Below are 14,910 nucleotides of genomic sequence, written 5' to 3'. Positions count from 1 at the left end.
AATAGAGTACAATAGTCATGCTTTAGAGTGTATTTTACTTTTATAGAGAAAATTTTCCTTAAGAGTGTTTGAGAAATAAAATGAAAGATAAAGGAATGTTCAACACATGGCAATATTGAATCTTACTTGATACTAAACTCAAAAAAGCTGGTGGGTAATTGTTACCAAAGGTTTCAAAAATATTTATTATTTATACACAGTAAACCTTTCAATTACATACAAATTAAAATTACATTTAAATGTTATATATAAATAAACACTGTATAATTTGAATGAAATCAAAATGATTAGTTCTAGATAGAGATTGTAATTTTTCCACACAGTCGAAACACATTTTCTATCCTTTTATCAGAACTTAGCCCAACGCACTGACAGTGGCATAGACATTGGGCACAAGCTTCTGGAAATCCAGAATAACTGTGTCATATGCCCATAAGAGAGTGGAGGAGAAGGAGATAATGACGCCCACCTAGTACAAGACCACAAAAAAACTTGCCAACAGCAGGATGGTTTGGGTGGCCCTTCTCTCTGGGGGGACTCTTGAAGAAAGGCTGATGCTGGGAAGGTGCTGGCACTGCCTCTGAAGCCTGGACAGGAGAATCACAATGTACACACTTGAGAGCAGCATGCCTCCAACAAAGAAAACATCCCTGGATATTTAAAACGTGAAAAACAGTCCCCTGATGATGGAGTTTAGGCGGGAAAGTGAGCAGTGTTTACTGACACACAGTAGATCTCTCTGGGTCACATTAGAAGGAGCAGCAGTATACAAGATGCAGTCACTAATGAGAGACAAACTGAGAAACCATAAGATGATAAAAGAATGGAAGATGTACTTTTTGCATGTATGTTTAAAGCTGGCCAACCAGGAGGTGCTAGGGCTGATCATGATGGCCTGGAACATGCTGAGGAGGCAGGTGGTGCTCAAGGAGAGACCCCGTGTCACCCTGATCATGCAGAATAAAGCCATGCATTTTAAATCATTTAAAATGTTCAGTACTTCAAACAGGTCTGTAGACATTAAAAAACAGTGCAGTGAAGAGTTTCATTATGTGGACAAAGGCCAAGTGATAGATGATCAGGACAGTTGGCTTAGGTCTGTGATCCAGAAGTAGCATGAAGATGTGGAAGAGAAGCAGGAAGATGTTGGCAAAAATTCCAATACGAACTTGTAAAAACTGGCCTATCTTCATACAAATATAATGGACGATATCATCATCACAGTGACAAAGAAAAAACATATATTGTCTATCTGTAAAATTAGACCTCACTTTATCAATGTCATTTATTCCTTTGTCAAAATCATCACCACAGATCATTTTTTGTTATACTCAATTAATCATTAAGTCTATGTTGTATAAAGTCTTAGAAATAGAGTCTCAGTAGTATTTGTACACCATTTGACTGTGTGTATATTATGTACACACGTATCTATATGTTATCTTTCAATATCTATCTCTCTATCTGTCTGTCTATATGTGTCATCTAAATTGGGAAGGAGAGAAGGAAAGAGAGGAAGGAGAGAGACATAGAGAAAGAGAGATCTCATATCCATATTAATGCCAGGATGATGTTCCCATTCCCCATACTCCCCATACAGTATATTCATTTGTTTTTTTAAAAGTTTGGTTTCTTGTTCTGCATTTTCCTGTCTCATATTCAACATCAAGTATCCTAATAGCCATTAAAGTTTGCATAGATGTTTGTATAGTTGAACTGTTGCGCATTTTACACTAATGGGAAAAGAATTACGAAAGAAACAATTGGGGGAAAAATTATGCCCAGGCAAGTCTTCCATCACATACTGTGACACTTTTTCTTCTTCCTCCTTCCAAACTTAGAGACCATCATAATCGCGTTTGGTCTATCCTGTTAATTCAGCACAATCTCCCCTTAAAATTAGATAATTATTAATCATCTTTTAACAAAAACCTTAATTCTCATTGTCATACAACCTAATGATTCATATCAGGGATATGAAGATTTGCATACAAACATATGAGAGGATGGAAATAACTATTTTATTACAAATCCTATTAACAAACTTTATTCACATTGAACCTGGCACACTCCCCTTTATTTTCATCACGGTGATTCATTTTATAATCTCTTTTTATATCAGTAGGGAATTGCTGAAGTCCAGCTCTCAAGTTTCAAGAGGACAAGAGGACAAACAACTAATATCCGCTTTATGATGTCCACAAAATTGTTTTAAAATATTTTTATGGAGATCTTTGCAGGGAACTTCATTTAATAAAAGGATAGCCTCTTGTGCCATTAAAAAATCTCCAATAGGGACACCTGAGTGGCTCAGTCAGTTAGGGTCTGACTCTTGATTTTGGGTGTGGTCATGATCTCAGGGTAGTGACTGATGTAAGTCTCTGCACTGACAGCTCAGAGCCTACTTGGGATTCGCTCTCCCCTCTCTCTCCCCTTGCCCCCTCTCACACACTCACTCTCTCAAAATAAATAAAAAATCATTTGTAAAATTGATTTGTATAATTGGACATATTGGATACACACACACACACATATGAATATATGCTCATCCTCGTGTGTGTGTGTGTGTGTGTGTGTGTGTGTGTGTGTATATAGGATATATATATATATAGGATATATGAATATATTGGAGATATATATTATAATATATATATGCTCATCCTGATGTCTCTTCAGGATATTTCCAATATCAGAATACTTCGTAAAATTTCATTGAACACTTTTGCAATTATCTTATCATGGTATTTGCCCTATATGTAGGCATAATTATTTTACTCAATTAATGTGACAAGAATATTTAGCTGTATACATATTTCATTTATTATTCTATTGAAATGAGAGAGTACTCACCTTTGTTTTCAGTGAAGAAATTTTGAGAGTGAATGTTCTTGGGTGAAATTCAGAATATCACTTGCTCTATAAAATTGCTGGGGTAAAAAATTGCTCTATAATCACCTGATATATGGGATTTTATAATGCCTTAATTTTGCATTTGATTAAATGGCTGTACTATGTTACCAAATAATTATTATGTGAGAAATTTATCAAAAAGTCAGAATCAGAAAACTAACAGTTGCCACAAATATATATCTGTACCACAGAGCACTTGGGTTATGCTGTCCTATTAGGCCCTAGAGACTAGAACTTATCTATTAGGCTATACTGCCTTAAAGGCACAATGATATCCAAATTGTGCATTATATTGCAGTGTCAGTAAAGCCACATTTGGGTGATGGCCACTAATATACATGTATAATTACTTAATAAGTGTATATATGAAATATTATTTTATTTTATTTTATTTTATTTTTTAATTTAATTTTTTTTATTTTTTAAAATATACATCCTAATTGGTTAGCGTATAGTGCAACAATGATTTCAGGAGTAGATTCCTTAGTGCCTCTTACCCATTTGACCCATTCCCCCTCCCACAACCCCTCAAGTAACCCTCAGTTTGTTCTCCATATTTGTGAGTCTCTTCTGTTTTGTCCCCTTCCTTGTTTTTATATTATTTTTGTTTCCCTTCCCTTATGTTCATATGTTATGTCTCTTAAAGTCCTCATATGAGTGGTCATATAATTTTTGCCTTTCTCTGACTAATTCCACTTAGCATAATACCCTCCAGTTCCATCCACATAGTTGCAAATGACAAGATATCATTCTTTTTGATTGCTGAGTAATACTCCATTGTATAGTATATATACGACACTTCTTTATCCATTTATCCATCAGTGGACTTTTGGGCTCTTTCCATACTTTGGCTATTGTTGATAGGGCTGCTATAAACGTGGGGGTGCATGTGTCCCTTCGAAGCAGCACAGCACACCTGTGTCCCTTGGATAAATACCTGTTAATGCAATTGCTGGGTTGTATGGTAGATCTATTTTTAGTTTTTTGAGGAACCTCCATACTGTTTCCCAGAGTGGCTGCACCAGCTTTCATTCCCACCAACAATCCAAAAGAGATCTTTTTTCTCTGCATCCTTGCCAACATCTGTTGGTGCCTAAGTTGTTAATGTTAGCCATTCTGACAGGTGTCAAGTGGGATCTCATTGCGGTTTTGATTTATATTTTCCTGATGATGAGTGATGTGGAGAATTTATCTGGATGTCTTCTTTGGAGAAGTGTCTATTCATGACTTTCACCCATTTCTTCCCTGGATTATTGGTTTTTGTTTTTGTTTTTGTCTTTTTTTTTTTTTTTTGGTGTTGAGTTTGATAAGTTTTTTATAGGTTTTGGATACTAACTCTTTATCTGATATGTCATTTGCAAATATCTTCTTCCATTCTGTCGGTTGCCTTTTAGTTTTGCTGATCGTTTCCTTTGCTGTGCAGAAGCTTTTTATTTTGGTGAGGTCCCAGTAGTTCATTTTTGCTTTTGTATCCCTTGCCTCCAGAGACGTGTTCAGTAAGAAGTTGCTGCAGGCAAGATCAAAGAGGATTTTGCCTGCTTTCTTCTTGAGGATTTTGATGGCTTCCTGTCATACATTGTATGTACATACATACATACCTCAATGTATGAGGTCTTTCATCCATTCTGAGTTAATTTTTGTGTATGATGTAAGAAAGTGGTCCAGTTTCATTCTTCTGCATGTCACTGTCCAGTTTTCCTAGCATCACTTGCTGAAGAGACTTTTATTCCATTGGATAGGCTTTCTTGTTTTGTCAAAGATTAGTTGGCCATACACTTGTGGGTCCTTTTCTGGGTTCTCTATTCTGTTCCATTGATCTGAGTGTCTGTTCTTGTGTCACTACCATATTGTCTTGATGATTACAGCTTTGCAGTATAGCTTGAAGTAAGTAATTGTGATGCCTGCTGCTTTTGTTTTCTTTTTCAAGATCGCTTTGGCTATTTGGGGTCTTTTCTGGTCCCATACAGATTTTAGGATTATTTATTCTAGCTCTGTGAAAAATGCTGATGTTACTTTGATAGGGATTGCATTGAACATGTAGATTGCTTTGGGTAGTATTGACATTTTTACAATATTTGTTCTTCCTATCCAAGAGCATGGAAACTTTTTCTATTTTTTTGTCTTCTTCAATTTCTTCCATAAGCTTTCTATAGCTTCAGCGTATAGGTTTTTCACCTCTTTGGTTGGATTTATTCCTAGGTATTTTATGGTTTTTGGTGCAACTGCAAATGGGACAGATTCACTGATTTCTCTTTCTGTCTCTTCATTGTTGGTGTATAGAAATGTAACTGATTTATGTGTTTTGATTTTATATCCTGCAACTTTGCTGAATTCATGAATCAAGTCTAGCAGTTTTTTGGTAGAATATTTTGGGTCTTCCATATAGAGTACCATGTCATCTGCGAAGAGTGAAAGTTTGACCTCCTGGCTGATTTGGATACCTTTGATTTCTTTGTGTTTTCTGATTGCAGAGGCTAAGACTTCTAATACTGTGTTGAATAACAGTGGCGAGAGTGAACATCTCTGTCTCATTCCTGACCTTAGGGGGAAAGCTCTCAGTTTTTCCCCATTGACCATGATATTTGTGTTGGATCATTCATATATGGCTTTCATGATCTGGAGATATGATCCTTCTATCCCTACTTTCTTGAGGGTTTTTATCAAGAAAAGATGCTGTATTTTGTCAAATGCATCCTCTGCATCTATTGAGAGGATCATATGGTTCTTGTCTTTTCTTTTTCCGATGTGATGAATCACATTAATTGTTTTGGGGATATTGAACCAACTCTGCATCCCAGGTATAAATCCCACTTGGTCATGGTGAATATTTTTTAATGTATTGTTGGATCCGGCTGGCTGATATCCTGTTGAGGATTTTTGCATCCATGTTCATCAGGGAAATTGGTGTATAGTTCTCCTTTTTAGTTGGGTCTCTGTACAGTTTTGGAATCAAGGTAATGCTGACTTCATAGAAAGAGTTTGGAAGTTTTCCTTCCATTTCTATTTTCTGGAACATGTTCAAGAGAATAGATGTTAACTCTTCCTTAAATGTTTGGTAGACTTACCCTGGGAAGCCATCTGACCCTGGACTCTTGGTTTTTGGCAGATTTTTGATTACTAATTCTATTACCTTACTAGTTATGGGTCTGTTCAAATTTTCTATTTCTTCCTGTTTCAGGTTTGGGAGTGTATATGTTTCTAGGAAGTTGTCCATTTCTTACAGATTGTCCATTTTATTGGCATGTAATTGCTCATAATATTCTCTTATTATTGTTTTATTTCTGCTGTGTTGGTTGTGATCTCTCCTCTTTCATTCTTTATTTTTTTATTGTGTCCTTTTTCTTTTTGGTCAAACTGGCTAGTGGTTTATCAATTTTGTTAATTCTTTCAAAGAACCAGCATCTGGTCTCATTGATCTATTCTACTGTTTTGCTTTTGTTTTTGTTTTTGTTTTGTTTTTGGTTTCAATAGCATTAATTTCTGCACTAGTCTTTGTTATTTCCTGCCTTCTGCTGGTTTTGGGTTCTATTTGCTGTTCTTTTTCTAGGGCCTAAATGTGTAAGGTAAGGTTGTGTATCTCAGAACTTTCCTCCTTCTGTAGGAAGGCCTGGATTGCTATATACTTTCCATTTATGACCGCCTTTGCTGCGTTCCAGAGGTTTGGGGTTGTGGTATTATCATTTTTGTTGATTTCCATATACTTTTTAATTTCCCCCTTAACTGCTTGGTTATCCCATTCATTCTTGAGAAGGATGTTCTTCAGTCTCCAAGTATTTGTTACTTTTCCAAATTTTTTTCTTGTGATTGCTTTCGAGTTTCATGATGTAGTGGTCTGAAAATATGCATGGTATGATCTCAATTTTTGTTCTCACTTAGGGCTGATTTGTTGTCCAGTATATGGTCTATCCTGGAGACCATTCCATGTGCACTGGAGAAGAATGTATATTCTGCTGATTTAGGATGCAATGTTCTGAATATATCTGTTAAGTCTATCTGGCTCAGCATGTCACTCAAAGCCATTGTTTCCTTGTTGATTTTCAGATTAGATGATCTGTTCATTGTTATGAGTGGGGTGTTGATGTCTCCTACTATTATGGTATTACTATTGGTGAGTTTCTTTATGTTAGTGATTAATTGACTTATATACTTGGGTGCTGTCACATTTGGCACATAAATGTTTACAATTTTTAGGTCTTTTTGGTGGATGACCCCTTAGTTATGATATAATGCCCTTCTGCATCTCATGATACAGTCTTTATTTCAAATTCTAGATTGTCTGACATAAGTATGGCTACTCCAGCTTTCTTTTGTTGACCGTTAGCATGATAGATGGTTCTCCATCCCTTACTTTCAATCTGAAGATGTCTTTGGGTCTAAAGTGGGTATCTTGTAAACAGCATATATATGGATCTTGGTTTCTTATCCTTTCTGTTACCCTATGTCTTTTTTTTATGTTTTAATGTTTTTTTTAATCTTTGAGACTTAGAGAGACAGAGAATGAATGGGCAATGGGCAGAGAGAGAGGGAGACACAGAATCCGAAGCAGGGTCCGAGCTGTCAGCACAGAGCCCAACATGGGGCTCAAACTCGCAGACCGTGAGATCATGACCTGAGCCGAAGTTGGACACTCAACCGACTGAGCCACCCAGGTGCTCCTACCCTATGTCTTTTGATTGGAGCATGGAGTCCATTGACCTTTAGAGTGAGTACTGAAAGATATGAATTCATTGAATTGTGTTGCTTGTAGAGTTGGAGTTTCTGGTGGTGTTCTCTGGTACTTTCTAATCTTTGGTGCTTTTGGTATATATACCAAAAATACCATGTATTTTTCATCTTTTCTCCCCTCAGAGAGATCCCCTTAAAATTTCTTGCAGGGCTGGTTTAGTGGTCACAAACTCCTTCCATTTTTGTGTGTCTGGGAAACTTTTTATCTTTCCTTCTATTTTGGATGACAGCCTAGATGGATAAAGAATTCTTAGCTGCATTTTTTTTTCTGATTCAGCACACTGAATACATCTTGCCACTCTTTTCTGGCCTGCCAAGTTTCTGTTGATAGGTCTGCTGCAAACCTGACCTGTCTTCCCTTGTAGGTTAGGGACTTTTTTTTCCCTTGCTCCTTTCATGATTCTCTCCTTGCCTGAGTATTTTGTGAATTTGACTATGATATGCCTTGTTGATGGTCGGTTTTTGTTGAACTTAATGGAGGTCCTCTGTGCTTCCTGAATTTTTATGCCTGTGTCTTTCCACAGATGAGGAAAGTTTTCTGCTAGGATTTGCTCACATAACCCTTCTACCCCTCTGTCTCTCTCTTGCTCTTCTGGGACCCCTATGATTCTGACATTGTTCCTTTTTAATGAGTCACCGATTTCTGTAATTTTTATATCCTGCTCTTTTGCCTTAATCTCTCTCTCTTTTTTTTTCTGCTTTGTTATTCTCTATAAGTTTGTCCTATATATCACTGATTCTCTGTTCTGCCTCATCCATCCTTGCCGCCTCTGCATCCTCCATGAGGGCAGTTCATTTATAACATTTTTAATTTCATTCTATTTTTTACTTCTTTTATCTCTGCAGAAAAGGATTCTCATCTATATTCGACTCCAGATAGTATTCTTATTGTCGTGATTCTAAATTCTGGTTCAGAAATCTTGCTTGTATCTGTGTTGGTTAAATCCCTGGCTGTCGTTTCTTCATGCTCTTTCTTTTGGGGTGAATCCCTTCATTTTATCATTTTGAAGGAAGAAAAGTAATGAATGAGGTAGAAAATTAAGATTGAAAATAATAAAATTTAAAAATATTAAAATTTAGAAAATTAAACACACATACACACACAAAAATTGAATACATGATGCTAAATTCTGTGTGTTTGGTGTGGGTGTTGAAAGCGGTTTGACAGATTGCAGCAAAAAGAGAGGGAAAGACAAAAAAGGGAAATCATTAGAGAATGGGAAAAAATGAATACACTGAAGTAGACTAAAATCAGATGATAGTAGTAAAACAGAATTTGAAAAAATCTACAGAAATGTAAAGAATAAAGTAAAAAAAAATAAAGTAAATTAATAAAAATGAAACATAAATTTGAATCTTTTCCTTTCCTGTATTCAAGGAAAAGAAAAGGAAAGAAAAAGAGAAAAAAAGTTTTTAAAAAGATTAAAAGAAGAAACAAGGAAAAAGGAAATAGTTTGAAAATTATAAAACGTGGATACACTGTAGTAGACCAAAATAAAATGATGGAAGTAAATAGAATTTGAAAAAAAATACATAAAGGCAAAAAATATAGTAAAAAATTAAAGAAAAAATTTTAATACAAATTGAAAGTAAAAATGAAATTTTTCTTTCTGAATTCAAAAAAAAGATAACAAACAAAAAATTAAAAAATAGAAAAAGAAAGAAATATAAAGGAAATTGTTTGAAAATTTGAAAAGGTGAATACTCTGAAGTAGACTAAAATGATGGAAGTAAAAAATAATTTGAAAAAATTTACTCAAAAGTAAAAATAAATATATAGTAATAAAAATTAAAGAAAACTATTTTTAATAAAAATTGAAAATAAAAATGATTTTTTTTTCTTTCAGTATTCAAGAAAAAGAAAAGTGTAAAAGAGAGAAAAAAAAGAAAAAAAGAAAATTAAATTGATGGACCTGCTAACAGATTGAAGTATGATTGAAATTACTTGGTCCTCCACTAGAAGTCAGTCTATGTAGCGCTTTAGAGTCCATACACTAAGCTGTCAGTAAGACTTGAGTTCTTGGGAATGAAGTTCGCCCAGTTGGGTGGGGCTCAGTGTAAGGGCTCCATTCTCCACTAGATGGCGCTGCTTGCCTACTGGGGTGGATTTTTGCAGAGCTCATGGGTGCTTATGCGCATGTGCGGGAGCAGTGAAAATGGCTCCAACCAGCTATCCAGCCTGTTCTTCTGGATCAGCAATCATGCACCTGTCCTCTGTCTTCAGCTTTCCTGCACTCCCCATGTTTTCACTCTCCGTGACCAGGCCCCAGGCAGTACCTCTCCCCCAAGTTTTGTCTCAGATGCGACTGTTTTCTCCAGCCCCTTACTTCCAAAGGACTGCGGCTTTGACCAGGAATTATCCAAGAAATGAAAATGAAAATGAGGAGCCATTACCTTATACCAATTAGAATGGCCATTATCAAAAAGCAAGAAATAAAAAAGAGTTGGTGTGTTTATAGAAAAAAAAAAAAAAGAGAACACTTGAGTACTATTGGTGGGAATGTAAATTCATGCAGCCACTATGGGAAACAGTATAAAGGTTTCTTTAAAAATTAAAAATAGAACTAAGATATGATCCAGCAATTTCACTTCTGAGTATATACTGAGAAATAGTATAAACACTAATAAATATACACACATCTTCATGTGCATTGCAGCATTATTTACTGTAGCCAAAATATGAAACCAACTTGTGTCCATCAAATAGATACATGGGCAAAGAAAATGTAGTGTAAATATGAAGGGACTATTATTCAGTCAAAAAGCAATCTTGCCTTTTAGAACAGCATGGATAGATGGGTCTTATGGGCAATATTCTATGTGAAATAAATCAGAGAAATACAAATACCACATGAAATATTTATGTGTGGAATCTTAAAAAAATAGAGCTCATAAATACAGAGAATAGACTGGTGGTTGCCAGAGGTGGGGGTATAAAAATGATCAAAAGGGGTAATGGGGGAAAAAGGTACTAATTTCCAGTTATAAAATAATGTCATAAGGATATATGATACAGTTAATAATATTGTATTGCATACTTGAACGTTGCTAGAGGTACCTTTTAACAATTCTCACCACACACACAGAAAATATAACTATGTATGGCGATGGGGGCAGGAGTTACAATGGTTTAGAAGTAGGGAGACCCTAAGCTTGTCTCATGCTTTGAACACAGCTAGATAGTTATCAAATAATTCTGAATGACAAAGAAATCAATCAGAGTCTGAAATGAACAAATACTCAAGACTTCATGTAGAAAAGGGACCACCATTTGGAAGGTAAGAGATGCAGAAAGTTCCCCTGGGGACATATTCCTCTGTGTCCAGCCACCAGGAGGGAGCCTGCTTACAGAATCTACAGCAAAGTAGTGTAAGGAACATAGTGCAAAATCTTAACCTTTCAGCAGTTTGTCACAATGGGGGAAGTGCATGGTTAAGGGGCTCAAGTGGTGAAGCACGATGGAGTCCCAGAGGTGACAGTGTGGTCTGAGGATACCTTGGGTCACAAGAAAGATAGATCATGTCAATGTGCTGTGCTATTTCGAGGCATAAGAGAGGGCACTTGCTCCAGCTGAGGGCTACAAGCAGGGGTGCCTGCTTTCTGCTCTCTTATGCGTGAAACTGAACAGCAGCTTAGTCATGCAATTGTTATGTTTGCTTTGTTCATTCATTTGTTTGTTTTGCAAAGGCCAGCAAAAGCATGGCCAGACCCTCCCCCAAGAAGCATCTGAAGTCCCTTCTGAGAGAATCCCTAAAATTTGAGTTTTGAAACTCAGTGGTGTGCCTAAAATGAGAAACATGCTTGAAGGAGTAAAAGTAGGATGGAAGAAACAGACGAATGAATTAATGACCTAGAAGACAGTACTGGAAGGTAATCAACTGAACAAAAAGGGAAAAGAATTATGCAAAATGGCAATAGACTTAGGGACCTCAGTGACTCCACCCAACATAATAACATGTATTAAAGGAGTGACTGAAGAGAAGTAGAAAGAAGTGGAAAATTTACCTTAAGAAATGATAGGTGAAAAAAATTCTAATTTGGAAAGGTAAACAGATACCAGACGCAGGAGGCACAGATAGCCCCAAACTTAATCAACAACAGCAGACCCAAATCAAGATATGTGGTCAATACGTTTACAAATTACACTGAGAAAAACAACATCTTAAAAGCAGGAAGAAAGAAGAAGTCATTGACTTACAAGGTAAAGCCTATAGGCTAGCTGTAGATTTCTCAACAAAATTTTGACAAGTCAGAACTGAGTGGTATGATATATTCAAAGTGCTCATTGTGAAAATCTGCTGCCAAGTATACACTGTACAGAATGGGTATCATTCAGAGTAGAAGGAGAGATAAAGAGTTTCCCAGACAAATGAAAACTGAATGAGTTTCTGACCACTACACCAGTCCTGAAAGACATAATAGAAAGGACTGTTTGAGACAACAGAAGAGATTGAAGTGACAATGACAAGAAAGTATCAGAGAAAAGCTCCAGAAACAATAACTATCAATAAATATCTATCAACAAATATAAACTATCAACAAATAACTATCAATAATTCGCTTGAATTAAAACGGGTTTAATGCTCCAGTCAAAAGGTAAAGGGTTTCAGAATGGATAAGGATACAAGATCCACCTGAAAGAGGCCTAGAAGAGATGTATTTTCGACCTAAAGTCACCTGCATATTGAAAGTGAGGGGATAGAAAAGGGTGAATCATGTAAATGAATGTCAAAAGAAAGCTAGAGTATCAAAGTTTACATAGAGAAACTAAACATTAAAACAAAGACATTAAAACAAGAGATGAAGAATGCAAGTACAAAATACTAAAAGTGTCAATGCAAGAAGAAGACGTAGTAATTGTAAATGTTTATGCAGCCAACATGGTAACACACAAATATATAAAATTATTAATAGCAAACATAAAGTAACTAATCCATTGTACTAAAATAAGTTTAGGAATTTTAAAACCCCACTTTCTTCAATGGAAAGATCATCTGAACAGAAAATCAACAAGGAAACAATGGATTTGAATGATACACTGGAGAACAGATACATTCAGAACATTTCATCTTAAATGAGCATGCTCATGTAAGCATGCTACACATCTTATAAAGTGCACACAGGGAACATTCTTCAGAATACATTGCATACTAGTAACAAAACATGCCTCGACGTATACAAAAGATGGAAATCGTACTATGCATATTTTCTGACAACAACAATAAGAAACTAGAAGTCAATCACTAGAAAATAATTCTAAAGTCCACAAGTACATGGAGGTCAAAAAACATGGTACTAAACAATAATGAGTGAACCAGGAAATCAAAGTAGGGATTTTAGAAATGCATGGAAGCAAATTAAAAGGAAAATACAATGGTACAAACCTTTGGAATCCAAGAAGAGTGGGCATAAGAGAGAAGCATATAGCAATACAGATCTACCTCAAGAAGCTAGAAACAGCTCAAATAAACAACCCCACTTTACACCTAAAAGAGCTAGAAAGCAAACAACAAATGAAACCAGCGAAAGGAAGGACATTATATAGAGGAGAGCAGAAATAAACAATATAGAAACGAAAAAACAAACAAACAAAAAAGAGAACAGATCGATGAAACCTGGAGCTAGTTTTGTTGAAAAAATAATAATACTGATAAACTTCTAGTCATAACATCACAAAGAAAATAGAAATGACCAAAATAAATAAAACCACCAATGAGAGAGGATGAATAACAGCCAACACCACAAAACTGCCACCAATTTTATGATAATATAAAGAAAAATGATATGCCAACAAATTGGACAACTGGAGAAATGGATAAATTCCTGGAAACATATAAACTACAAAAACTGAAAGAGGAATTAGTAGAGCACGTTAACAGACCGATGCCCAGCAGAGAAAGTGAGTAAGTAATGAAAAATCTCCTGAAAACACAAATCTAGGGCCAGATGTCTTCACAGAAACATTGTATCACACATTTTGGCAAGAATTAATACCCATCCTTCTATAATTTTCCTGAAATATAGAAAAGGAAGGAACATTTGCAAATTCACTCTATGAGTCCAGCATTACACAGATATCAAAACCAGATCAGTACTCCACTAAGAAAGAGAACTACAGACCAATATCCTTGATGAGCAGAATGCAAAATTCTCAAGGAAATAGTAGTAATCCAACAATACATTTAAAAACTGATTCACCATGATCAAGTGAGATTTACTCCTGGGCTGCAAGAGTGGTTCAATATTACAAATCAATCAACATGATACATCATATCAATCAGAAAAACGATAAGAACAATCTAACCAATTCAATAGACACACAAAAAATAGTTGACAAGCATCCATTTATTTTAAAAGCCCTCATTAAAGCATGTGTAGAGGGATCATACCTCAACATAATAAAAGCCATCTATGAGAAACCCACAGCTAATATTATCCTCAATGGGAAAAAAACTGACAGCTTTTCCTCCATGTTCACGAAGAAGTAGGGATGTGAGTTCTCACCACTGTTACTTAACATAGTATGGGAAGTCATACCCATAGCAATCAGAAAAAAATAAAAACAAAAATTAAATAAAAAATTAAAAAATCCAAATTGCACGGAAAAATACCAGGTACTCTTTTTGCAAATAACAAGATAGTATCTGTACTAAACCTAAAAGACTCTCCAAAACTCTGCTAGAACTGACACACAAATTCATTAACCTTGCAGAACACAAAATCAATGTACAGAAATCAATTACATTTCTATACAATGGTAATGAAGCAGCCGGAAGAGAAAATAAGCAATCAATTCCATTTGCAATTGCACCAGATATTTTAAAATAAACCAAAATTTAAAAAGGACAGAGGTGAAAGACTTGTACTCTGAAAAGTATAAAACTCTGACAAAAGTAATGGAAGATGACACAGAGAAATGGGAAAATATCCCATGTTTGTGGATAAAAGAGCATATATTGTTAAAAAGGCTATACTAACCAAAACAGTCTGCACATTTAATGCAATCCCTCTCAAAATACCAACACCATTTTTGACACAGAGAGATTAAACAATCCTAAAATTAATACGAAAACACCAAAGACATTGAATAGCCAAAGCAACCGTGAAAAAGCAAAGCTGGAAGTATCACAATACCAGTCTTCAAGTTATATTACAAAGGTGGAGTGACCCAATGTTGTAAGTGGGGTATTAAAGTCACCTACTATTACAACATTGTTTTCAGTAAATTTCTTTCTGGTTGTGATTAATTGATATATATTTGGGCGCTCCTATGCT

The 14,910-nt window shown here is 35.5% G+C and overlaps 1 protein-coding gene across 1 annotated transcript; it reads right to left on the bottom strand.

Moving 5' to 3' along the window:
* Nucleotides 1-321: 321 nt before the first annotated feature.
* On the bottom strand, nucleotides 322-2,393 carry LOC123586594 (vomeronasal type-1 receptor 90-like). Its single transcript, XM_045455818.1, has 2 exons — nucleotides 666-2,393; nucleotides 322-587 (listed from the first exon to the last, which is right to left on the bottom strand). Exons 1-2 carry the CDS (start codon nucleotides 1,019-1,021, stop codon nucleotides 470-472), a joined length of 474 nt encoding a protein of 157 aa, XP_045311774.1. The 5' UTR covers nucleotides 1,022-2,393; the 3' UTR covers nucleotides 322-469.
* Nucleotides 2,394-14,910: the final 12,517 nt, after the last annotated feature.

The sequence above is a fragment of the Leopardus geoffroyi genome, chromosome C3 (genome assembly GCF_018350155.1).
Source record: "Leopardus geoffroyi isolate Oge1 chromosome C3, O.geoffroyi_Oge1_pat1.0, whole genome shotgun sequence".
NCBI classification, from domain to species: Eukaryota; Metazoa; Chordata; class Mammalia; order Carnivora; family Felidae; genus Leopardus; species Leopardus geoffroyi.
Note: the sequence above shows the minus strand (reverse complement) of the source record. Positions and strands in the feature narration are given on the sequence as shown.